The sequence below is a fragment of the Sylvia atricapilla genome, chromosome Z (genome assembly GCF_009819655.1).
Source record: "Sylvia atricapilla isolate bSylAtr1 chromosome Z, bSylAtr1.pri, whole genome shotgun sequence".
Classification (NCBI taxonomy): Eukaryota; Metazoa; Chordata; class Aves; order Passeriformes; family Sylviidae; genus Sylvia; species Sylvia atricapilla.
In genome coordinates this window covers 41707533-41735430 of record NC_089174.1, presented here as the reverse complement: position 1 = coordinate 41735430, position 27898 = coordinate 41707533, and the positions used below count along the sequence as shown (strand labels likewise).

The window sequence follows — 27898 nt, the reverse complement described above, 5'->3', positions numbered from 1 at the left end:
TATTCAACTGCATCTAACTTGTCAAGACACAAGAAAAAGTGATTCACCAATGTCAGTAGAATAGAACAGAGGGATAGGGCCAAGTCCCACTCTTCATTTGAATGTCTTTGGGAAGACTTTCAGTTTGAATCCATTTTATAGCTCCTTTTTGTGATGTTTAAGTGGCAACAAGGGGATTTTTTGTAGTTTGTTTTAAGTGTATACTGAAGTTTTTATGTTCTCAGGATGACAGTACCCTACACTGAATAAAATATCAAGTAAGTCTTCCTTTACTCTGATTGCCCAAGCAGGGCCTAGTGAGGCATTCTAGTTCTCAACTACCTTGCATCTTGAAGACTTTGCAAGGGTTATTTTGGACAATGGGTACCCTGAAAGAAGAAAGACCTGATACTCTCAATCTATTCAGCTTGCTTTCATTGAATTTGAACTTCCTGAGAAACATCCCGACAGACTCCAAAAAATTATGCACTGAAAACATTTGCAAGAACATTGAGACATGGACTTGAAGAAACTCATCAGATTGTCCCATTGATCAGTTAACACTGACTGTTACTGGGGCAGCATAAATGCTTTCATTACAGGTGATAATACAACATGGAACAACATAGCCTTAGTTATACCAATGTTGACAAAATACAGGATGAATTATCTGCAGATAACAATGATACTTTTAAATCAAATTATTTTAGCTGAAAAGAGATACAGTGGAAGATCCTTCTCAAGATAGCTTTTCATTTGTTCTCATTTATCAAAACATACTAGCTAAGCTGTGCATCTGTATCTGGTCCTTGTTTTCTGTACAAAGAAACAACTGCCTATTCAATTCACATTTCCTAGAAGATGTGCTAATACTTTCTGCTATAAACAGCCCCAAGATCAGTCACTTTCTTATAGTGCATCTTTCTCTTAGTGAAACAAAGTACAGTTTCACAAAAAAATCTTAAATAGCACAAACTGCAAAAACTTTGGCCATAGAGTAGTACACTATGCTAAAAATCAAAGAAAAACCAGACTAATACCTCTTTCAATTCCACTAGCTGCCCCTTGTCTTACATAAAAGAGAGAGCACCTCTCTTTTTATAATGGGGAAAAAATATAAATGGGGAAAAAAATCCTGAATATTTTCTTTAAGTGTGATCTCAGCAACAGTAAAATAATCACTTGCATGTCACTTTTGAGTTGACTGTGTCATAAAAAAAATGAGAAAAGTTTTATAGGAATCACTCAGGTTGCATAACATATGGGAATGTTTTACTGTGCTGAAGCCCTGTGTGTCAAGTAACAATTTTATATTTCTGAAACAAAGTGTCATTTCCATAACACTGGTGTAATAAAATAAGTTGCAAAAGGAAGCAAGACAGTCTTGTTTTCCTCGTGGTTTGTTTCAGGAACAAAATCAGGTCTAAGTAATGTATTACAGGGTGAAAATTACCTGAGCAATTTCACACTGGTTTGTTGCGTAGAGGATGGTACCAGCCATGTTCCAGGAAGAAGGCACCAGAAACCATGTTACAGGAGAGTTAGCTTAATAGGGTATCAAGGCTGTAATTCTTTTAAGATCAGGAAAAGCATCAGTGATATATTATGAGTAGATCAAACTGGTAAGGGGAATTGATGTTACTTACACAAGCCTGGGAAACATATTCAGGAAAAGAGTGATTTAATGGAATGAGACAGGAGGTGAATTCAAAGGTGTTGCCATGTGTGGAGATGTACAGAACATGGAGGCAGCTTTAGCAGCTGCACACTTTATGAATGTGAGAACTGAAACCCAGATGTCAGAAAGGCAGGAAGAGAGATAAGCACCTGGGTGAATATTTTCACCAGTTGGATGGAGAGACATAATTTTAAATTAATTCCAGTATATATTTTACTCTGTGATGCTAATATATTTTGATCCAAGTGTGTAGAGTTGTAGGCTTGTAGTATTCTAAAATACATTAAAGGGAACTCACACTGCCCAACAATGGAAGCAGTTCTGTAAACTAATTGTACCATCTTGTGTTTCAGGACTACCTTTAGTAATCACATTTTTTTATGGGGAGGCTCAAGATTTTTTAGAGGCAGAATCAGAGACAAGAAAGAGTTGTAAACATACAGCATTTGCATTAAAATAGGACTGCAATAAGTATTTTCTGCTTATTTGTTTTTTCTGTTTGCAAGTAATGGAGGAAATTAAATCTTGAAATGACATATGCACTCAAGTTTTAAGGCCAGGACAACTTTTTAAGGTTATGTAAGTGATGTCATATTTCCATTTGAAAATAAAGGCTGCTTCAGAATTGATCTTGAAAAACTAGGGTAACTTTTAAATCCCTTGCATAGTTCCCCTGGAAGTCTAAAATCTGCTCTTACATCAGCATTTTCATCAGCATGCTGTTTCTGTGTACTGTACTTCCTATTTCCTTAAGCCACGGTCCATGATATCAAATGATAAAACTTTTAAAAAAAAATACTTAAAAGAAAATATTGGGATGTTTTAATGTCTTCCAGACATTTAATGTATTTTTAATTGACCAAACCTTTCTGTATGTTATTTCTATAAAAATATGTTTAAATAATAATTAAATTTTTTAAAAAAAGGTAATTTAAAAACTGTCAGCATCGAGAAAGCATCTGAGAGCAAAGCTGTAACAAATTATTAGAAAGAGTTTTCTTCATCAAATGAGGTCAGTTTCTCTTCCTTAATGGTAGCAGGTATTCATGCTGTGATTTCTTATACTGTGGTATGCTTGGCAAACTAAAATTTTACTTACCTCTCTGGCCAAGGTATCTCCCTTTGAATTCAGACTAGAAGCTGTTTGTTCCTGCTTTCTGTTTTAAAGTCATACTCTAGGAGAAACTGCAGTTTACAAGCCTCAAAAACATTTTGCACAATAATACTGGGCTAGAAAATGAACTTGTTCTCTCTTTTTGTTAAAGTTAACTCTCTTTAAATTTTTGTCCTAGTGAATCAATGCCTTCTATTTCTTACAGATTTTTGAGTGTACAAATACCAGATATCAGTCATCCAACATTAATCAGGCTGTTTAAGACTGGAAGATTTGTTCTCATGTATCAGGTGTTTTATTTCTAAAAAAAGTTTTCTAGAAGGAAAAATGCAGCTCTCATAATACTTTTTTTTCTGTTATCTGTTTTTGCAGTAGGACATTTATTTTTAAATGATCTGGGGAATGATTTATCTCTTAAAAGAACTCCACAGAGAATTTTCACTTTCAAGAGCTCCTTTATGAAGTTTTTGTGTGGCACTATTAAACACAGATAGCCACTTACATGGTCCAGATGTTCACAGTGGTCCCACTTGCTTCCTGATAGTTTCAAGAGCTACCATGTGCTCTGACATGAGATTAGTTTCCAGCAACTGAACTGAACTTGACTCACACTGAAAACAACAAGGAAGAGAATATGTTTTAGAAAAGGCTAGTTCTGTAGGATGATGTATGGAACAGTATTACTTTTTCTTCTGTCTTTGAAAGAATACCTTCAGTGGGGAGCAATGAAATGCATGAGGGTCAGAATTCTATGACCAAGTTTTATTAGGTATTCCATATGAGGAGGGTTTAATGTTTAAAACAAAATGTACTTACCTGAAGACATTTTATGTTATATGGGATTTTGATTTAGCAGAATGATATGGAAATATACTGAAATCAGTGTAAGCCACTGTGTACCCATTGCAATATACTGTGGGATTATAGTACAAATCTCATTCTCACTATTGGCCCTCATGCTCACTGTTGTATGCTGAGCATCCCCCACTGCTGGGAAGGAATATGTGTGTTAAAGCTTGCTCAGGCCCATTGTTCTGTTCAAAGTTCATTTTGTCAGTTATTCAGTTTTTATACTCTCTTTTGGGCTGAGCTACATATGCACTTGACCCTTGCTGGGCCAGCAAACTTAAGAAGTCATTAACTCAGGGATAAACATTTCCACAAACAGTAATTCCACTGAACTGATACAGACATTTATCTAAAACTGGCTGTCCAGTTCCTCTTGGGTTCAGTTTTCTTTGCAGCAGCTGTGGGCAGTCATTCCCTACATTCTTTGCTCAGCTTCATAAGTATATCACCCTTGCCCACCACACCTCTTTTCAAGGTTTACTGACCAGAAATCAAAAGGTAATTTTTTTTTAATAAACAAGTTTCTTTAAGAAAAGCAGGTTTTGAAAAGAAAAATGAAAGATGGACTAAATAAAGATCAAAAGAGAAAAAAAAGAAAAGTGAATATATGTATATGCACAGAAGTGTAGAGACAGTCAAATTAATAAGATGCAGCCCTCATATTGTATGCAAAGATAAAGAAGTAAAAGGGAAGTCTGTGCTTTGGTTTATGTATTTCCCAGTCATTGTGATGGTCCGTATAGCAGTCTTTCCTTAGGTTCTGTGTGGGAAAGCCTGAAAGACTATTGAACAACATTGTCACATTGCCCACCTTCAAAAGAAATGTAATTGTGGAACAAGTTGTAAATCAGAAAGCAAATTTGAATTGTTAAAATTACTTCCTGTGGTGTACTGCAGTATTCACTGTCACCATCTCACCGTTTTGTAGAGTAACAAAGGCTTTTGTTGGTGTACATACACAGTTTTGTGGTAGGAAGCAGGCCCAAACTCATGATCTGGGGCATGTGATAATCACTCAAAGTTAGCTACATATCTGTCATGTCTGTCCAATGCATCAGTGAAAAGCATATCCTCAAGTTTAACTTACTTAGGCATGTATTTGATAAGAGCTTTTCTCATCCTAAGCTTGAAGCCTATTGCTGGCTCTTTAAGTAACAAACTTTACCTTTATTAGGTGAGCTTCATTCAGATTTGTTTCCAAGTAAGTGAGGTGTCTTCAAAGTTACATCTTATTTGATTGCATACAGCAGTTCCATGAAGGTTTCATAAGGCACTCCTATAATTTACCCAGGTAATTTAAGGACTGAAAGCCTTTGTAGTGTAGGTCCTAAAAATAGGTGTTCCTACTTCTGTCCAAGTATTTAATTTATAAATTTAAATCAAGGTTCTTATTAATTTTCTATGCCATGTAAAACAAACATCTAGAAAAGTTGCTCATGAAAATTATGCTATGAGGAAGTTAAAGTAAATGATTTCAATTTCTTAGAAGATTGAGTTACTTCTTAGAAAGGTTACATTTTTTTCTTTCATGTTCATAGTATGAGTAAATATGAAGCAAAGATTTTTGTTGTATAAAACTTCATATTCAATTTTTCATATTTTCTCCCAAGTAGAATCATTTAGGACCTCTTCAACAATAATTATATGCAAACTATTCAAATTGGGTTGGTTTTTTTTTTCCTCTTTCCAGATTACAGAAAGAAGGTTAAATGAGGAGAAAAGGAAGTTGTGACTTTCTCAAATTTATGACTTTCTGCTTTGCATTTAACACTGTGCAGTTTTATTTTCCATCTGTATCTTTTCCTGTTCATGGATATTTTTGTGAGCAAGTTTTCCACTTGGTGATGTTGCCTTTAAAAACAAAAGAGGCAATTAAAAGATTTTAAAAGTATACTGTTGGTAGTCAGTGACTATGTTACAGTGTGTTATGACATTAACTATTTTCCTTTACATTTTAAAGGATTTTCTATATATGGCTCATAAGTTGAAAAAGAGGACATGGGAATTATTTGTCAGTTTTTATACTAGAAGAAAGTATTCTGGAGTTCAGAGATGCCTTGCTTCATAAACTATTTGGAATAGTGGTAGCCTGCATATGCTTTCATATGGTTTGAAGCAATCTAGATAGCTAGTGTAAAACTGACAAAAAGAATTGTTCACAGATGTCAAGGTAATGAAAAGGAATTGAAAGACAAGATGAAAGTATAGACAAAGTAATGCATATTAAGAAAAACACTAGTCTTTATCCTGTATGTGTGAAGTCATGGGCTTTGCTGCCACTGAGAAAAGAGATCAGAGAATGGTAAGGGCCAGTTCTCTGAAATACTCATAACTGCTGGATTGGAAGGGACTTCTGGAGATCTTTCAGTCCAATCCCCCTGCAAAAGCAGGTTCACCTACAGGAGGTGGGTTTGAATGTCTCCAGAGCAGGAGACTCCATGATCTCTCTGTGCAGCCTGTTCCAGTGCTATGACATCCTCAATGTAAAGAAGTTGTTCCTCATGTTGAAGTGGAATTACTTGTATTTTTGTTATGGCTATTGTTCCTTGTCCTGTCACTGGGCACCATGGAAAAGAGTCTGGTACCATCCTCTTGGTACCTGCCTCTGAGATATTTATATTCACTAATGAGAGCCTCTCTCAGTCTTCTCTGGTCTAAACTGGCCCAGATCCTTCAGTGTCTCCTCATAAGAGAGGTGCTCCAGATCACAAGCCACCTCCTCTGGACTCTCTGCAGTAGGTCCTTGTCTTTCTTGTGGCCCAGAACTGCACATGGCACTCCAGATGTGGCCACACTAGAGCTGAGTAGAGGGGCAGGATCACCTCATTCAGCCTTCTGGAAATGTTCTTCCCAGTGTACCCAGGATACCACTGGTCCTCATGATCAGCTGAGTAAGCTGAATGTTAGGACTAACTAGGAAAAAACAGAAAACCACAGAAAAACAATTCTATTGGTCTTCTGTTAACCCATGGTACAATATTCCTTTTGACTATAACCACTTTTGTCTGAAAGACTGTAGTAGAGGAAGAGTAAGGAAAGCATGCAGTGGGACACGAGATGACAAATCCATGTAAATGGCCTCTGCTGGGGGACTTGCTAAATTCACTAGGTCTTCTCAACTGATCATTGCAATTGCTGATAGAGATCTAGAAGTGCATGAATGACTTTGAATAGATGAATAGAGCTTTGTATTTGGGTTAGAATACCCCCTCTGCAATCCTCATATAAAAAGAAATATGTAATGTTGTAGGCAACTACACTCTGGAGTTATTTGCCATGACATTTTATGGACCCAGGTAGATGCAGGTAAGAAGGAATAACCAGATTCAGAGAATAAGTACTTTGCTGACTGTTAAAGTTGGCAGTATTGATGCAACTAGCCTTTAGCTCAGGGCATCCCCACATCACTTGTCATCAAAGGCCAGGAATGGGCAGTGGGGAAAATTTACTTACTATCTCCTCTGTGTATTCATCTTGGAAAAAATATTTTCCATGTGAGCTGCATTTTAGAAGAAAATTAGTATATTCCGGCACTTTTGCCATCCCATCCCCATAACAGCATCTTAGAGGCCTGTGGACTCTTCAGACATTGCAAGAGCTAAGAACCTAAAACTGTGTTAACACACATTCAGATCTTGTTTTTGTGATTATGGCATACATACTCACTCTCCAGTTTTAGTCTTTTTCCCTGCTCTAAGGATTTAAGTGCAGCAGTTTATTTCAAGGTGTAAGAAAAAGCTTAATAGTCTATTCTGAAACACAAAATGACATACTTCTTAGTACATATAAGTTAGTGTAGTTATTGATGTTCTCCTGAAAACATGGATTTTGTAAGATGGGCATAAATCATAAAATAACAAAAAACACAAATAAAATTTATGTTACATTTGGCAGTAATGCAAAAGAAGCTTACTTTGTTGTATGCCATTATTTTTTCTAATGTCTTGCAGTGATACGTGTTTGTGAAGATACAGCACACACACGTGTATAGGTATATTTGACCTCACTCTTGTATCTCTCCCTTTAAAAAAGAAAAATAAATATTCCTGGGCTTTGCATTTTGTATTTGAGATTTCTGATTGTTAATTGTCTTGTTTTGATTACTACCGTGGTTAAGAGCTACTGATTCACAGACAAATGACAAAACTTGTTTTTCCTAGAAGTCACTTGTGACTATCTTCAGATCAGCTGGTGCTAGTTACACTCTGAAGTGTGAGCTCAGTGGAAAACCTTTTTCCTCCTGCTTTTCAAGAAAAGCATCTGGTCTGCTAAAAACTCAGTTTCTTAGATTAGTAATCAAGTGCACTCAAATAATATTTTTATGCTGACAAGCTCATTGATTTTCCAGTTAATTTTTAATATTTTTTAAAATTATTTTTACTCTAAAATATTTATTTGTAGATAAAAAGCCAGATGTATTTGGGCATTAAATTATGTTTCAATTGTAGTGGCTTGTGAGTTTTGTGCACTGCTGATAATTCAAATGAAGATCATTCTATTGGAAGTTCTGAATAAACACATAGCTAATACCATGACAAAAAAAGCTTTATTGTGTTGTGAAACCAAGGAAGTTCAGAGGAAAAGAAATTTAAGTGGGATAAGTAAGTAATTTGGGTAATGAGTCTTCCAGAATATTAAGTCTATTTTTAAAGTCCTGTTGTGGTTTGAAAACAAACCAAGTAAGAGGCTCTAAGACAGAAATAAAATTTAATGAGAAGAAAAGGAAAATAAAATAAAATAAATACAAAAAGAAAAACCACTGACAGAGTCAGAATACAACCTGATCAGGGTGATGGAAACAGTCCAGACAAGGTGGTCTTCCTGAAGCAGTGATCTCATAGAAAGGTCTGGTAGCTCTGGTCCTCTGGAAATCCAGTGGATGAGGGCTGCTTCTACTGTCCCAAATCCCAGTTTATATCCAGGTGAGAATGTTTGGCTCCTCCCCATGGGCGGAGCATCTCACAGTGGGATGCGGAGTCCTACAGGAGGTCCTTGATGGCCCATTAAAGAGAGTCATGCACAAGGCATTGATGGGCCATTAACTGAAGATGGTGATAGAATACATCCTAAACTACAACCCAGGGCAGTTGAGGCTATGGGGTTCACTTGGAATATCTTAATCATAACAAGGGAGCAATTGTTCATTGATTTTTTGTTGTCGTTGTTTACGGGTGGGTTTTTTCCTTGGTTGTATTTTTTGGTTTTGGTTTTGTTCTTGGTTTTGTTTTGGTTTTGTTCTTGGTTTTGTTTTTTTTATATTTTTCTTTAAAATGTGGATTTAACCTTGGAACAGTTCCAGCTCTGTTAATAAACCACAGGAAGCTGCAGTGAGCATAAATATATTTAAAGAAAAAATTCTATCTCTTACCTAATGCACAGTCAAGAGGAGCTGCTTACTGAAGTCAGTTTCTTTGTCACTACATGTGAAATTCATAATCAAAGACATGAGACTAGTTCACAGCTAGTAGCTGTCTGATTCACGCTCAATAAGTGCTGTTCAGTGTGGCTTGCACATATGAGGTTGAATTTGTTTAATAGGAGAGGTCATAAAGAATTAATTGCTTTTGATGCTTTCAGACATTTCTAGAATCAGCAATTTAATCTAATCTCAATGAAATTTACATCTTATGTTTTGTCTGCCAAACTTAAAAAGTTCAAGCATAATCAATTTTCTTCAAAGAATTCCAAGTATGAAAACATCTGTCATCTATGAGGATATGAATGAGCGTTACTTGAATATTATATGAATATTATATGATCAATATATGAGTATTACTGAAAATTCCTAGTAATGCTGACTGCCTCTATTGCAGAATAGTTGTGAAACTCAAAACGTTTGTAATTTAGTAGTAAATGTGTGTATGTGTGGAGGGGAGGCAATTAGAATAGTGGACAGCAACTGGTAGTACTCATATTGTTGCATGGAAAACCTGCTATTTTAGAGGTCAGAGGAAGGTTAGGGTACTCCTTCTCCCTTGAGAAACCTAGAGATTATCACGCAGTTTTCTATTAGTACTGAGCATCATCAGGAAGAGGGAGGTTTGGGAATTCCCTTTCTGTAGATTTCAGCAAGTAAGTTTGGTGCAACTGAGACTAGCCATCGACACTGTCATGACTGAGCTCCAGATGGCAACTATACACCACAGAGCTGCTTGCTCCCTCCCCACACAGTGAAATGGGAGGAGACAATTGCAAGGATAAGAGTGAGAAAAACAATATGTTCAGATATTAATAGTTTCCTAATTGAAATAAATTAACAGTAACAATGATAAAGCCTGGCCAGTCCCTGAACATCAGCCTGCTGGCAGTATCCTGCCTAGTCTTTTTGCTGACTGCAATGCTACAGGGTATGAAAATCCTGCTCAGCTGGGGTCATCTGTTCTGGCTGTGCCCTTGCCAGTGTCTTGCCCAGCCCCAGCTCTTTTGGTGGTGAGGTGGTGCCAGGAAGAGGAGAGGCCTTGAATCTGTGTAACAACTGCTCAGCAGCAAGTAGCACCTCCCTGGGTTACTCTCAGCGCTTTCACACAAACCCAAAATATAGTTCCTTACCAGTACTGTGAGAGCAATTAACCTACCACAGCCAAAACCAACGCAGCAAGAAAAGTATTTATGGATGTTTTGCATTATAATGGAGGATTGCTCCCAGCCCTTCAAAAAGCAGTACTGGGTTTTGCCTATGGCAAGAGTGATTTTTCTAATTTGTTGGACCAATGTTTAAGTCCATTGATAATGGCTGAAGTCAAGATTCTGATGTTCACTTCTTTTGGTGTTGTTACCAGCTGTACTACAGCCTCCAGCCTTAAAAGTCTATCTTTTTCTGTTTGGACAACAAATCCTAATAGAAGATGGGTATAATTGTGGAACTACAAGGCACAAAATGATTTTAGAAATATGCTTGTTTTTATTTCAGCATAACATTTTTGAAATAAACCATTACATTTCACAGCATTTCTTCTCTGATTTTTATTCAAGTTAGAGTAAGTGATACCTACATTTAGCATGAGGTCTCTTTTGAAGGACTATATTTTTTTCTTTGACCAAATTTTGCTTTTTCATTTGTAACCCAGATAGCTATTCCCTATTTTGAAAACAAATAGTAAAAGTTGAAGTACTCTGCCTTGTTCAAATTTAATTTGTCATTGTTTTGTTTAGTCCTGGATAACATTTTTTCTCAAAAGTTCTGCCCAAAAGCTTTTAGCCAGTTCTTTTGAGGGCAACACTCAAAAGTTGGCAGAATACTGGTGGGGTTACTACTACTTGTGGATGAAGCATTGTGCTCACAGACTGACAGATACTTGGATGTAAGAAGAATGACTTATCTTATTAACTTGGAATGATAATTATAACTAAATTTCAAATACTGTCAAACATTTCAAATTTGACCTTTACATGGAAATATCCAGCAAACATGCTGAATTGGAGGGCACCATTCCATTGAAAAGAAGTTCCTGGGAAGAAGGCCAAACACTTGAAACAGTGTTTTGATTGCTTACTCCAAATTTTCAAACGACGAGCAGTGACAGTCATCCCTGCTAAATGTGTTTGTGGTCTGAAAAATTTACCATTACTCAAATTAAGCTTCACATTCTTTAAGCTTTTACAGTTACAGACACTCAACTTTTAAGAAGCTGAACTTGAACTCACAACCCTACCATTAAGGCTTCATACAGTTTTTTGAAAACTAAGGTATTATGCAGTAAAGGCATTACAGCCTCTACAGTAAATGTGTTTGACAGGTTGCAGTCTCCTATGATCTCTTCTGGGATATCTGACTCTTCTAAACATGTTTAAAAACCACTAGCATGTGGAACACTTTATGAGTACTCAGCAGTGATAAATGTAGGGGCGCAAGCTCTGTGCTTTGCACTCTGCTCTTCTAAGTCTGTCAGAGGAAATACCTGTTCAAACTTGTGCCCTATTGTTGTAGATGTTTATTTTCCTTTACGGCAGTACTGACATTCATATATGTGTTGTATCACATCTCATTAAGGTACTGAGCAATGCTTTTACAGGGTGCATTTCCTGTATATTGCAGTCCATGTAATCATTACTGTGAGGTAATATTACCACTGGTTGCAAATTGAGTAAGTAAACCTTTGTCAGACATCTCTTTATATACTTGGATGGCTCTGACCACAACAAGGTTTCAGTTTTGTTTGGGTCTAATCATGCTGTAATATATACAATTAGTAATAACAAAAAATAATTAAATGTGGTGGTTGTGTTTCCTAGGTATAGCATACCTGAGTGGAATGTGCAGTGAAAAACGAAAATGCATAATTGCAGAGGACAATGGTCTGAATCTGGCTTTTACAATTGCCCATGAAATGGGTCACAAGTAAGTATGTGGATATTAAAGCCTGTATTCATTTGCATGTAATACTAACATGATTTTAACTAATTTGATTGTATACTTCAATTTTTCCTTTCTTTCTATAAGGAGGGGATTTAAATTAAATAAAAATTCAGAAAATAATGTTTCTGATAACAATAACAATAACATTAACAATAACATGTACTGATATATGGTATGTAGCTTAAGAAAATGTTTACAACTTGAAGTAATAAAAAAACCTTTATAGAATAGTGATAAAAATCTATATAAATAGATTAACTGGAAAGGCTGCCATTGTCTACAGAAAAACAGGTGCCCCAAGATGTTCTTTCTTTGTTGACTATGGTAGTGTGTAACAGATCCAACTCTAACAATTGCTGCCAACAAACATTTTAATGAGATCATAAGTTGGAAGAGCCCTTATTTAATTTGGCTTTCTCAGGATAGATCCCATTAAAGTGTAGAATAGTCATTGGTCATTGCAACATTAATATTATTTTTCATCTTAGAAGAAGAAAAGGATGGCAAAATGAAGATGAAGTTAACTGTCTTTCACAGTTGAGCAGAATGTTTTTACTCATTCAAAGTAAAATATTTTAACCCAAAGTGAAAAGTTCTTATTTTGCAATAATAAAATCTGTTAAGAAGAGTTGAACTTCATTCTTGGCTTTGCTTCATAAAGAAAAAGGAATAGTAAATGTCTTATTTTTAATGGAAATAAAAGGTATGTATTTCTCTGTTCTACAGTGTTCTGTGCCAGATATCTATGTATTTGTATTATGATGTCAGTTTCAGAGCGACAACACAGAGGGATGTTTTGCTAAATGTGTGGTTAAGAATCTTGGAACAAACACTTTGAATTAAAAGTGACTTGGTTTAAATTTGGTCAAAGATTTTTGAGAATGGAGATCCTAACATCTAATAGTGAAACATGAAGTTAATTGCAAGAAAAAAAATTAAAATATTTGTATTGACTTTTTTTCTGGATGCAAAAGAAGCAAATACAGAGCAATTATTTAAAGATTGACATGAGTTTAAGTTGCTGCATGAAATTGATCTTTTCTGGTTTTTCTCTTTTTCTGCATTTTCATAACTGCAGGAAAAAAACTCCCAGTTAATACAAGCTAGTCTGCTTGCATGATAGTTGCAATAAAGGAAAGACCTAAATAGGAATACTTATTGGTGTTTTGTAGCTACATAAAATTCTATTTCTATTTTTTGCTGTAGTGTTTGCTGGTGTTAGAAGAGGGAATGGGTAGAGGAAGAATTATTTACTGTAAATTTATTCCTATGACAGTAAACCAAGAATAAGAGGAAAGAAACAATCACTGAATATTATCTGCAGATAAGTTCACTGGTAGAGTAAATTGAAAAATTGTTTGAGACAGGTATGTTAATAACAGATATAAATGCTGCATTATGCCCAGCACAACATAAATATTTTTAGAGAATAGAAGCCTTTGCTGCAAAATTACTGTATTTGAAAAAAGAGACATCTCAATCAGTAAGAAATATAACATCTACCGCTCCCTGAAAAATGGTGATATGTAAAATTCTTGCAAAGTTATGGGTGGTGTGTTGGTTGTGCAATAGCAAATTTGCAAATGTGGGATACTGATCTTAAAAAGTTCATGTGGTTACATAGTGGTAAAGTTTTTGTCTTCCAGCAGACAGTCAAACCTCTCTTTGACTTCCTAAGGTGTTCTAGATGCCAAGCAGTACACAAAACAAGGTAGACAGGGAAGCTCACTGCTGCTAGCAGTTCTTCCAAGACTGCAGCACAGGTCAGGCTCTGTAAATGGTGCTAAATTTGTTGTGAACTTAGAATATCTTCATGGCTTTTCGTTGCTGTTGGACTGTGAAGGAGAAAGAAATTTGCATGATCTTCCTACAGGAACATGAAACTTACATTGCTGATACATAAATCCTGGGGGAAAAAAAGTTACAAGGCTACATATAAAATTTTTGAGCTTTCAAATTCTTTGATACTAATTCAGATAAACTTGGAAAAACAAATTGTGATGGTATCCCAATCATCATATCTTCACAGAATGTGGACATTGAGATGTCCTTAGAGACATCTTCACAATTCTCTCTGTATGATGTAGTAGGTATTCTTAAGAAGTGGAAATAAAAAATAAATCAAATTGCATGTCAGTCTAAAAGGCAGGATGTTAATTGAACCTAATTGAACCAAAAAATCTTCAAACTAATGAAGGCTTCTAACTAATCACATAATTTTTAGGACTACCACAAAAATTAAAGAATAGGTAGCCAGAGATATCAGAGCAGCTGCCACAGAAAGAAAAAACTCCAAAAAACCAAAAAGCCAACAAACAAAATGAAGCATCTCCTAGTGCAAAAGATGCTAGGCATAGAGGCATATATCCGTGCTTCATGATGGAGTCAGTTTTCAGCTGTCACAATCTGAAATAGATTGGTCCTGTACCGTGGAGCATAAAGTGACATTTTAGAGACATATGTTTTTTCTGCATGAATGTCTCTGTTTGCCAGCCAGGCCCTAGTAGTTGCATAGAGGGAACTATAAGTAGTTGAACCTTTGTGAAGAGACAGTATAAAAATGTTTGAAGACAAGCATTTGAATATGGATCCTATTGGAAAGGACTTGAGCAGATTCAAAAGTATCTCAATTATCTCTTACAGAGATTTGTCTTGCTCATTTTTAACTGCCTCAGAAGCAGAGATTAAATGCTCATCGTATAGACCAGTCATAAATAGTTCTTTCAACACATCTTTTCTAGAAATTTTTCCCTAGGTCTTTTTGAATCTTGAGGTCATTTAACTACTACCTTGGGTTTTTTTTTTGTATGTAATATCTTTAACCATTCTAGTTGCTCTTGTGAAGAGTCTAGTTCAGCAGCATAGAGCCAAAAGCTTTCTCAAAGACTTTGCTTCATGAAGGATAAAGAAGAAAAACAACCTTTTCCCCTTCTGTACAATATTATTCTTGCCATAAAGTGTCGTACAAATAGATTCAAAACTTTTGCAATATAAATGCTGTTGATTTTCGTTTTCTGAGAGCATATACAAACAAAGACATTACCAGTTGTCATTGTATTGATGAACATAAGGTTCTGATGTGTTCCTTTCATTGAAGAAATTTTTCCTGATATCCAACTTGAACCTCCCCAGCACAGCTTGAGGCCATGGGCACTTGCCTGGGAGAAGGGAATTTATATTGAGATATATATATCAATACTACATTTAATACATTCCGATACATGGAGTTTATGAAGTGCTGGTTTTTGTTTTTGTTGGGGTTTTTTGGGGGTGATTTTTGTTTGTTTGCTTGTTTTATTTTTGGTTTTGGTTTTTTTGTTAAAAGAGACATTTTCTCAATTAAGTACAATGGTAGACTACACCTGACTTTGCAGTATGAAGTATCTTTGTTGTAGCCTGGTGTATCTGAATGCAGATGATATTTTAATGACATTGAAAATTAATGTAAGTCAACAGTTGATTTTTGAGTTCTGTCTGTGTAATCAGTCATTAAAATTGTATCACATTAAAAGATCTGGTTTATTAAACATATTCTGTTTATTAAAATAAATTTACTCGGCAATTAGGGAATTAAGAAATGAGGTCACATTACAAAGTAAAAACTAACAATTGATTAAAAACTAACAGTTAATTAAAATATATTATCTCTGTGTGAAGAACAGAGAGAAGAGTGACAATTGCTGTTATTGAGGTTAACAACCTTCATGTGATTTTGCTTGAATGCTACGACTCCTTTTGAAGGGTGAGAAATAAAGACTGGTTGTAAATTTCTGCATCTCAAAATACATTAATTGAAAATTATTAAAAGCTCTAAATGTAATTCAGAAGTTGTCTTGGATACTTAAAAAGAGACTGGTGGAATTTTTCTGAATTAATTTTATACAGATCTGCATTCTTCTCCTGACAAGCATTTTTTGAAATATAACTGTTACTAAAATTCAGGATATTCTACCACTTATTTTTTAATGCTGAACAAGGAGTCTGTGGAATTTCTGAATCACCTATTTAGTAGTTTATAAGCAAAAAGCAAATATATTTTTTGTGAATATATTAGAAAATTGTATGAAATCCTGTGGAACTGGATGAGAGCTTTAAATGGACCATAAGGAAATGCTAATGGAGAGCCAGTTACTCACCGTGTTTTTCTTATTACTGTCCAAAATATAATCACAGAACACAGTAAAATCCATAAGAGTTATAAAAGTAAGGGTTTACCAATCTTTGTGAATGTGTTAGTAATATGAAATAAGGAATATCATTAAAGTAACTGAAAAAAAGAGCTATTTGGATATTTATAAAGTTAAAGTAAAATTATACAACTGAACTTGTTTTTAAGGAGGGACAAGATTTCTGGAAAGAAAAATTATTAATTAGATTTGGTGGATGACCTCCTTATAACTTTAGAATCATCTAATATAATGAAAATTTCAGGAGCAGTAGTGGTCACCTCTGCTGATGGAACAGTGAACAGTTACCTCAATTTTAGTGAGGATCAGTAAATTAAAACATTTGACATGTGACTTGTGGTCTTGGATGTTCAAAGTACTTGTTTAGCATTTATTTTGTTCCCTCATTGTTTCACTGCCTTACTGAGGAATGAAAGCTTACTTTATAACTGAGTGGATATGCAGGTAGACCACCCACTGTTCACATTTTAATGACTTTCGTATCTTAAGAAAGAAGGGTAGAGTGGTTTAACAGGTTAGTGCATTGTTTTTCTCTTTCCTGAATATGTATCTGTGGAGTAAACCAAGTAAAGATTTTGAGTCTCTTACCTGTTACTAAGAATTTCTCAAAGGTTACCTTCACCAGGAGAGGGACTAAGGGATTCACTTGCAAAAAAAATAGAGAAAACTCTCTGTGTATTTGGTCAGCAGGGACAGCAGCTTATGAATGATTTCTTATGCATAATGAAAGAGTTCCTCCTCTTCCATGTACCTTCCCCTTTTCTGGGACAGATCACAAAGATAGAGTTTGTAGTTCCTACTGACTCATGAAAAGACTAGCTTGCTTTTGAAATGCATCAGTATTAGGACTGTAATTGTTGGTAGCTGTATTAACTGAATAGACTTCATTTCTGAAAATGTTCAGATGAACAAGCCATGATTTGAATCGTACTGCTGAAATTACCTGCTTCCTTAGGACTTTTCTACTTGCATTAGTTACCTTCTAGCCTTGCAGCACATTGTACTGCTCATACTTGAGTAATTATTTGATGATATTTATTTTAGATTCTGGAAAGCAGGATGAGTTTGTTGAGGTTTTATTTTTTTAAAATAAATCAGAAAGCAAAAAAGGGGCATGTATTGAAATGGCATGTTAAGATAATTATTCCATTGATAATTAAGCTTTATTTGGGAGTGGCCATAATATCACTCTGGAGTCCCGTTCTCTCAGAGCTTCTGCTTCCCAGCATCCTCACTCAGGTTATCATGGGTCCCCCAGTGTCAGTGGAGGCTGTGCTGGTTACCTATCTCCACATAATCCTGCTTCCTTTTCTCTCCCATACAACCCTGTAGGCTATTAGGGTATTGGATGGAAGGCGCAGGGGAAATTCTTGTCATTGTGTCTTTACTCCAGCTTCAGAGTCTCTGATTTCCCTCTGATTGTTTCTTTCTTAAATTTTTATGTAACTTTTTCCCAATCGTCTAAAGCTGTATTTCTCAATCCAAGATACATAGAAGTGGATATTAATCTATCTGTAGGTACTATCAGAGATATTGAGCTTTGACTGTTGTGTCTGGTTTTCATCACCACTGAGTTTTCTGTTCAAATCAAAGTTAACTGAAGTGTAGAGATGGGAGTCTAACTTTGGGTAAAACTGTTTGAAAAGCACAGGTACTGTTTGAAAAATTGAGCTTTGTAGTGATTTTAAAAATACATGCACAACAGATACAGGCAATCATCTTTCTCATACACATATTTGTGTCATTACAGATTTACACAGAAATGGCTGTAATTCCCTGCTTTTTGTGCACAGCCACATAAAACATGGACATGCCTGGAAAAGAGAAGGCTCTGGAGGGACCCTATGGCCCCTTTTGGTACTTAAAGGAGACCAGCAGTAGAGCTGGAGAGGGAGGGGCCTTTTATAAGGACATATAGTGACAGGACAAGGGGGAATGGCTTTAAACTGAACAAGTAGATTAAGACTGGATTTCAGGAACAAATTTTTTACTGTTAGAGTAGTAGAGGCGCTGAACAGGTTGTCCAGAAAGGTTGTGCGCTCCCCATGTTGAGTTGATCAAGACCAAGCTGGCTGGCATTCTGAGCACAAGCTGTTCTAGTGGAAGGTTCTCTGTCTGTGGCAGTGGGTTTGGAACTAGATGATCTCTATAATGTCCCTTCCAACCCAAACCGTTCTATGACCCCATGATTCTCTTATTTTTAGATTATTTTTATATCATTTTTACTGTCTGTGATATTTTCTTATTTTTTAAAAACTGGAAACTTTACAAGGAAATTTATCTGTAAGGCATAGTGTTTGTTTAATAAGAAACTACTTTTTTTTAAATTACTCTCAAGGAAGGTAACATGATTTCCTTTTTCCATGATACTTATTTATCAATAAAAAATATTAGGAGGCTTTAGCTTTGTGTTGCATTTCAGCATTACATATTCTCTATTTCAAAAATTATTAACAAAATCACCCTAGTTATTCCATCATTTTCCTCATAGGTCAGAAAAAATATGCATAAAGTAACTGTTCTATTGCAGTTAAATGGACAGTGCACTGAGTAGTCTTGAAAGGATTTTTTTTCTTACTACTTTAATGTAGTTCAAAGTGTATATATATATATATATTTGATATATATATATATATTAGATGTTCAACCTTTCAAGTCCTTGAGATTATATGATATTAATTTTTCATGCTTTAATGGATAAGTTATTTAAAAATCAATAGTCTCTTTTTCGCCAGTATCCATACAAAAGTAGACATTTTTGTTACACGGTCATATACTTATGCTGACTTAAATCAGCGTAGGACCTTAATGGCCACATGGGTAGATCATTCCAAACTTCAGTAGCCTGAAAATTGTACAACAAAATACATTTAAAATTAAAGATGACAAAAAACAAGTCTATTACATACTTTGCATTTCTGTTTATTTGTACTCAAAATGTTTCTGGTATTAAAAACTAGGAAAAAGAATTTAGTTTTTTTGGTTCAGTTCTAATCATAGAAAGATCTTTGTGCATCACAACACATCACTGCAATGCCAGGCAGAAATAAAGCATCAGCAACCTTTTGCTGGTAGTAAGACAGCTGAAGAAACAGCTCAGGAAGAAATGAAGCACTGAGACAGGGAAGAAGTACTGCGTCAGCAATGTAGTAACCCAAAAAGATGTGATGATTTTTTTTACATGAAATAAGATTAGTCAATTCTTTCTCTGTCATGGTAATAAGAGTCATGTTTCTGCCAGGCTATACTGTTCCAGAACGGATTTATGTTAGATTTTTCTCAGAATAACAGTTGTAAACTAAACAGTTAGTGACTGAAAAACATCCTACAGGATGCAAAGGCTTAATTGATAGTCTGATACATTTACAATATCTGCGAAAAAATTGGCAAAAGATTATGTCAATACTTCTTGTTAATACAAAAACTGATTTTTGTAGCTCTTCACTGAGTTTATGATGGCTCAAGGATGTGGCATGGGTGCCATATGTGCCAGAAGCCAATACTTTTCCTGTGTAATATAATCTCTGTAAAAAACTTCCCGGAAGAGGCAATGTATATTGTCATGTTTTGATGCTAAATACATCTGTCACAACAAAGCTTTAAATTGTTTATATATTTCAGTCAAAGGACTGTAGCTAGGTAGTTTGTCTAGATCCAGCACCATGAGATGTGGTGGTAGAAGTGCTGCAGTTAGAGAAGAAAGCAGCAAAAGCTGCCAAGTTACCTGAACAGCAGTGTCCAGTGTATGTTAATATCCCTATAATAATATGCATATTGTACTTTTACCCAGGTTTTTTAAGACTGAAAATGTAATCTGAATTTCCAGTGTTGTGGAGAATGAGTAATGATTCACAAAAGGGAAATAATAATTGCATAAAGTTATTTATTTTTACTTTTTTTGATAAGCTAATTTTTAGCAAGATTGAGATTTCCTTGCTTGGCAGATTTTCCTTTGAAGATAAATTCTTTCCAAAAGAAGTAACATTTTACCTTTTACCATCATAATTTTTCATAATTTACAAGTTGAAATATGTCTTATCCCATTTATTCAATGATCTGTGAAGCCCTCATATGTTTTAAAGGACATATAAAAAACCACGCAACACTTAATATTTTACTGCCCGGGATTTAAAAATAAACAAGCCAACATATAACAGTTTATAAAAAATCCTGCTACTAGTCTGGTCTTTTTGCATGTTCGTCTCTGTAAAGAAAGCAGTGTGATAAAATATTTTGTTGAAGAAGTGCAATGAAAGTACTAAGAAAGTAGTGTAGCTTTTGTCTGTGATAGTCACATAAGGGTTGTTATTGTCACTTATCAAATATATCCTCATGATACTGCAAAATTTCAGATCAGGCAAATGAATGTGAAAAGTGTTGTACTATAAAAGGCCATATAAGCTTTTAAACTTTGTAATTTCTGGATCCATACTTTAAAAAGTTTCAGTTGTTCTAGTGTACTATTGCACAAAATGATAAAAAAAAAAAAAAAAGAAAGAAGTGGAAATAATAAGGAAGATAACACTTTGTTATTAAAACTAATTTTTAAAGTAATTTTTATTTTTGAGGTAATAGAATTTATTATGTTAGTGATTTATTTCACCAAATAGAGAAATATATAAGATAATAGTTGCAGTGAATTTACAAATACTGTGCAGCAGTCACTTATACTAATATGAATTTTTAACAAATCAGATGGAACTTGATCCCATCACACATCACAGGTATAAACTGGCAACTGCAGTCAGTGGTTTAATTTCTCCTACACAAGGGGAAAGTTTTCTAGTAATTTTCAGTCTGCCCTGAGCTCATACTGGTAGTATTTTACCTGATCTGCAGTTCACACTCATCATTCCCTTGTTCTATAAATGACTCTGAATAAATAGATCATTTACTATTTGGGTGCCTATTTATTATAGTAAACATTCTAATGCTGGTTCCTTGACCCAGCACTTGCTCTTGTGCTTTTCTTATTTCCTAATCTGTCTCACTATTAGTCACTGTGAAAATCTGAGCAGAAATTGTTCTCTTTAAGTTTTTTTTTTTTTTTTTTGATTCTCTGGGTTTTTGTTTACAGAGAAGCCAAAAGTATTTCTCCACGTCTATCTGAGCTAACCTTATTAATTGCTCCTATGTTAAGTTTTTATCCCTATTAATCTATTTAATATTACTATTTAATATTTGTCCCTTCTTTGCCTGTTTGTGGTATAATAGCACCATTCTTGTTCAGCTGCACGACTTGCATTATAAGTGTGATAGGATGGTGACAACCGTCATATACAATTTCGAAAGTACAAACAAAACAATGAATAAATAATAAAAAGGTTTTTCCTGGAAGTATGTAAGGTCACTGAGCAAAGTCATATTGTCATGAAAGTAGCATATATCAAACAATTTTGACATCCTATAATGAGAAGAAATATAAAATAGAAATGCAGACCTAATTATTTCAAGAAGGTGTGTGCATAACCTTATTTGGCTTATTTAAATACAGAATAATGACTGAGAATCCTCTTTTGAGGTTTAAAAGAGCTTTGATTTTGTAATACTCTGCAATAATGAGGTCAAGTTAAGTTGTAGTACTTGGTATGTTGACACTGGAATACATTTTAAATGCAAGAATATAAGCTATTCACTGAAATGACAGAAGAGATGCTATTGTCTGTTTGATTCCAGCTGAACACATATAATTGCAGCAGTAGTTCTAATTGTAAAAGAATTGCTTTTTAACTGAAAAACTGAACTAGTATTTTTCTTCTGCCTTCAGGAGCCTGAATTATTAATTCCAAATACAGAGAATTTAATGATGTTTCTTTGTATTTCTACTTGCATATTAAAGATTTAGCAGAAATTATTCCAACTTCATATATGGTATCACTAAAAGCATAAAAAATCTTTTAACAAGTTTTAGAGGATTTTTTTGATAACTTTTTTTTCAATGGAGTTGACTTACACTGTTAGTAGAGTTTATTGTTCCAAGTCTGTTTGTAAAAATACTTTAAAGCTGAGATTATTAAAATATAGTTTTAATTGCATAGTGTGAATTTAAGTGTTGCTAGTATTTTATTTAGGGAAGGCATTTTATAGCATACTTCCTACTTGTGTATTTTATCTGCGGTATATAGCCTTTAACCAGAATAGGTACAGCATTTTTATGTAACACTTATCTATCTATCTATCTATCTAGTTGTGGTTAGAGTGATTGTTTTCTGAAACAGTCAAGATCATGGTTCAGCTCAGCACACATTTCTCTGGCTGACTTTACAGAATATTTTGTTACAAATATTTGCTTCAAGAATTTCTCTCTAGAGTGAAGGAGAATAATCATAATTAGAAATTACAGGGGTTTTGTAATTTTAATTTAAAAAATACTTAAAATAACATATAAATGTGTTAATTCCACTCTGCATAAATGAGAGCCACCAATTGCATAATAAATTTTGTGAAGAATTTTTGTTGTAAATGTTTTAGTTTAAATCCTATAGTATATATGATACTGACAAATGAGTACTTTAGAATTACTACTTTTGCACTAAGGAAGCATATAACTCAAAGAGCTATGAGCAAATTTTTTCTTATGTAGTACACTAGGTAAAATATCATTAGATTTCCTCTGTCTTCCTTCACAGTACCTATGCGTGTAAATAAGTCTGGAGATAGAGACATTTGAAATTCTGCATGTGAGGCATGCAAGAAGAATGTAAGGCAAGTGCAGAGGCACTGCTGAGTAGTTGTTTTGTGCCATTCAGGCAGATCAGGAAAAGGCAGAGGCTGAGAGTCAGACACATTTTCCTGCCACAGTTACATGGTTTACAGATAGCAAAATTATCCAATTTATGCAAAAGCCACTGTTCCAGTGATCCAGACTATGGGGTGTACACATCAGTGTAACAGACAGAGAACTTCTGTAGGCAAGGTAAAGCCCTACATAATATTTCCATTAATTTCATTAGTAAACACAAGGTTAAGCTAATTGCAAATTTATGTATGATTTGGTCTAGTCATGAATGGATTTTGGCATGGAGAGGAGAGCAGAAGTGTTGGGAGACAGGCCTTTTTGCCATTTGCCACTGTAGGGTGGAAAAATAAGAAGCATTATGTACTCCAGTTTTTGTACAGACATAGCAAATTTACTCTGTCTTTGCAGTCTGTAAGTGAAAGAATCAGTACGAGGCATAGAGTTTTATTAAACCTGGAGGTTTTCAGAACAGAGTAATGCTGCAAAATTCCAGCACTACTTTAAATCCAATTCTCGGGAGAATAGTCTCATACCCATTTGTAAATCTCAAAAGACAGTTGAGTGTATTTATTTCTTGTAATATCAGTCAAGCATGATCCAGTTAGCTAATTCTGAAAATCTTAGTTTTATTTAAGTGTTTCTTCTTCTTCTCTGTTTGCTAATGATGAATGAGAGTGACAGTGAGTGTTCATCAGCTTCAAGAGGTTATTCAGTAGAATTTTTCATTGCAGTGCCTTGAATGTGAGAACTCACTGGGATGCATAAGGATACTAAGTCTTTATAATCAAAGTCACTTTAATTTCTTCATCAGCATTATTTTTAACAAGAGATTGAAAACATATTCAGGTGTTCTTTTCTTTAGAGACAGTAATTAAACATTAAAGTAGTCATAATTTTACTGTTCTGTAAAATTTTAACCAATCAGTTCCATATAGAATGAAGATAGAGTCACTGCCAAACTATTCAGTAATCTTAAAAAAAAGAGTATGTTGCCCATTTACAAGAGAAATAATATTCATTTAAATGTGCAATAATTGTGCAGTTTTGAAAGTTCAAAAAGTTATCCAAAATATGTATTGAACTGATTAGAATGTAGTATTTCTCATCAAATAAATTTAGCTCCTCTTTCATCTTTAATTGTAGAATTTTCCTCTACACATGATTCCATGCATTTCTTTGAAAGATAATATGGAAAAAAAATCAAAATCCCAATTTCCTACATGTAATGTATCGAGCTATTTACGAACTGTTGCAAGAGTGTTAACTTACAAAAATTCTGAAAACAGCCTGTTATTTTGTTTCTTTTTGTTTTGTTTTTAATAACTTCAAAATTCAGCATGGGGATAAACCACGACAATGACCACCCATCCTGTGCAGATGGCATTCATATCATGTCTGGGGAATGGATTAAAGGACAGAATCTTGGTGATGTTTCGTGGTCTCAGTGCAGCAGGGAAGATCTGGAAAGATTTCTCAGGTATAAAATTGAAGAAAAGAACTCTTATGTAATTTGGAGATAGATACAATTAATATACGGAAATAATAAGTTTTCAAATTTTTTTACTCCTTTTTCAATTTTTTTACTGGGAGATTTGATTTGCAAAAATCCATCAAAATATTTTAAAGCACAATCTAATATTAGACTTATAAAAAATTGTTTTCAGCCATTGCATGGATTTTTATACTTTCATGTCTTAATGTATATGATTATACTTTTATACACTTATATAAATATTTCGTATATGTCACTTTGTTTACTATATATTAATATGTTGTGTACTGAAGTTTTGACCACCAAAACTTTAATCCATTAAGTAAGTTTTACACTTAAATGTTGTCCAGCACTTTTCTGAAATGCTGATCAATTATCTTGTCTTTCTGCAAATGTACAATAACATAACGGATTAACTTATAACAAGCAGGCCATATCAGTTTAAATATGAGCAGCAGCCCAATGACGATGAATAAAAAAATTTGTTGTTGTCCGCATATTTCAAATGTTGTATGAAAGTTTAAGCTGGCATGACAATCAGATTGCTCAGCATATGGATCTCTGCACATTACCAGGTCAAAGGCCAGTAACTGTCTGGTACAGACGAATCCTCAGAGCCTCAATTCTGTGATTATTCCCTCTAAACTCCCAGGAATGATGTACACTGCAGATGAGCAGTGTCAGATTCTTTTTGGACCAACTGCTTCCTTTTGCCAAGATATGCAGGTAAGGCTGTGTCTGTACTACAGAAAATGCACCTAACCGTCTAATTTTTGTGTGAGAGTAGCTTTTGTACTTGTGTTTGATAGAGAATATAGTACCTTTGAAGTGAGAATTTTACACTTGCTTTCACAAAATGAATATGCACATATTCATTTATTTTTCTTGTAGTTCTTGCTTAGGGTCTCTGAATATCTTAAAACATGTTTTGTTGATTCTTCCCTTGTACTTTAGAAACAGAAGATGTCATACTGTTAAGACATCTTGTTTCAGCAAGTGGAATATTTGTAATTCATTATTTAGGTTCCATTTTATTGTGGTTTAGGTACTGAGCATCATTTTCTGACCTCCAGAAGATTATGCGGTGCCTGTACACACTGTAAGGAGTAAAGTGGTATTAACTAGGCTCTCTGCACCTCCCAGGAGGCACCTCTGAACCCAGGCAGTGCTGTACAGTCCCACAACAAGAGGAGTTCCAGTCCTTAAATCAGTTTGCCTACCTTGCCTCATGCCAGTGTGAAGCAGGTATCTCTGTATATTAGCCTCAAAAAGACAGGTTAGCAAAATTGAACAGGTCTTCATAATTTTTGTGAGCTAATACTAGTAGACATCTAGTTGCAGAAGCAGTTTAAAAATTATTTTTACAGAGAAAAGTCAACCTTTTTTTAACATCAACAGGAGAGACTAAACATATTGGATGCCCTTAAGACACTAACCAAGACAAGATGGGAAGACGATATACAAATATATAAAGAGCATGGAGTATAGATTGATATAGCAGGGACTAGAGGAACTGTGAAATACAATTTTGTCAGAATCAGTGAGCAGATAGCCTGAAAAAGTTAGGAGTATTAAGTAGGAAAACATAATTCCTTTCTCCTTTAGTTCTTCAGTTGTCTTCCTGTTTCCAGTTTGGACATATTACTACTTCTTCAGAGATTTTCACTTAAACTAATCTTTATCTAAAAGATTCTCAAAGGAAACATTGCAGTACATATACAACTATGGCGTGCTGAGAATGGTATAGTTGGAGAGAAAAGGAGAAAAAGCCGAAGTTTAATGGATTTTGTTTTAGCTGTTTCAAATGATTGAAAACATTTTCTCTCTGGATATGGGCAGTAAATCTCAAATGTCTACAAATATTCTTCATGACTTCCAAGTGCTATTTTTATTAGTTTCAACCTTTCAGTTAAGGATGTAATTTTTGGTTTTCATTTTCTAGAAGCCTATTTTGAACAAGAAAATGGTAGTATGTTTAGTATTTCTTGTTGTTGTGGTTTAAAAACAAACCAAGTAAGAGGCTCTAAGTCAGAAATAAAATTTAATGAGAAGGAAAGGAAAATAAAATAGAATAAAATAAAATAAAATAAAATAAATACAAAAAGAAAAACCACTGACAAAGTCAGAATTCAACCTGATCAGGGTGATGGAAACAGTCCAGATGAGGTGGTCTTCCTGAAACAGAAATATTGTAGAAAGGTCTGGTAGCTCCAGTCCTCTGGGAATCCAGTGGGTGAGGGCTGCTTCTACTGTCCCAAATCCCAGCTTATATCTAGGTGAGAATGTTTGGCTCTTCCCCATGGGCGGAGCATCTCACAATGGGATGATGAGTCATGGAAGAGAGCCTTAATGGCCCATTAAAGAGAGAGATAACTCTCGAGGGAGTTATCTATGAGTCATGCAAAAGGCATTGATGGGCCATTAACTGAAGATGATGATAGAATACATCCTAAACTACAACCCAGGACACTTGTAGGTCTGCTTTAAAGATTCTTTACTCCCCAAACGTAACTGAAGAAGAAGACAAACACCAAGATTTTATGTTGCATAATACCTTTTTATGCTTTTCACTTATCTGGATAAATCCCCTTCATATTACCGTTGTGTTTTCTTTTTATTCATATATTTAAATTCAGATAGTCAAGTCATCCTGTGACTTTTGTGGTTATTACATAGATAGAGTATTCTTCCTTTGATATCCTAACTCTGAGGTTTCTTTGGTTTAAATTATTATTTTAGAAATATTAGAAAATTAAATTTAGTGAATAGTACCAAGGTAGAGTTAAACTGTTGGCACAGAGATTACTTAGGTTCTAGGTGCTCATAGCTAATTGTCCATTTCTAGTCCATCTTCAGTTGTGTTGCCCTCCTCTGACATTCTGCATGTAAGAGGACACCTTTCCGCTAAATCACTCATTTCCAGCTAAATAAATATGTCTTCTTTTACCTACCTAGGGGATCATTGCTTTATATTTATATTAAATATTTATATTTACAGTAAAATCAACAGACTTTTTTCAATTTTACTATAATATCAAATATAGTATTATTATACCATTTAATATTATTAAATATTAATGTACCGTTGTAATTTAAATCCAAATATAATGTGGGTTTACTGTATATAGTAGTGATGCAAGACAGTACAAAAGACCTATGTTTGTTTCAACTATTCTTTTTTCCTGAAAAACTGCAATTTAATTTTAGTTTTCATCATGAAAGCAAACGTGTTACTTGATGACCTTATGGTCTTAACAGTTAGAAAAAGAGAGCCCAGTAACAGTTCCTGGGAAGAACGTTCTGCAGTTTTTCCAAAATCCTCTGCAAAACTGGTAACCCTGAACTGGAAATTTTATCATGAAATATAGAACCAGGAAATTATTGCAATAAATTTTTAAGAATCTTGGATCTAATAGCAATGAATAAATGACACTGAGGACAAAATTGAGATAACAATTGAGATGGTGACAGTAGTGAGGTAGAAGGGAATTTTTCAAAGCTCCC

At 34.6% G+C, this 27898-nt stretch overlaps 1 protein-coding gene across 1 annotated transcript in view; it reads left to right on the top strand.

Annotated features, from left to right (window-relative positions):
• ADAMTS19 (ADAM metallopeptidase with thrombospondin type 1 motif 19) overlaps positions 1-27898 on the top strand; it is a 128330-nt gene that overhangs the window by 53212 nt on the left and 47220 nt on the right. The window contains exons 7-9 of the mRNA XM_066339562.1: positions 11853-11958; positions 24239-24379; positions 24970-25120. Coding sequence (XP_066195659.1) covers positions 11853-11958; positions 24239-24379; positions 24970-25120 — 398 coding nt within the window. The remainder of the gene's footprint in view (positions 1-11852; positions 11959-24238; positions 24380-24969; positions 25121-27898) is intronic.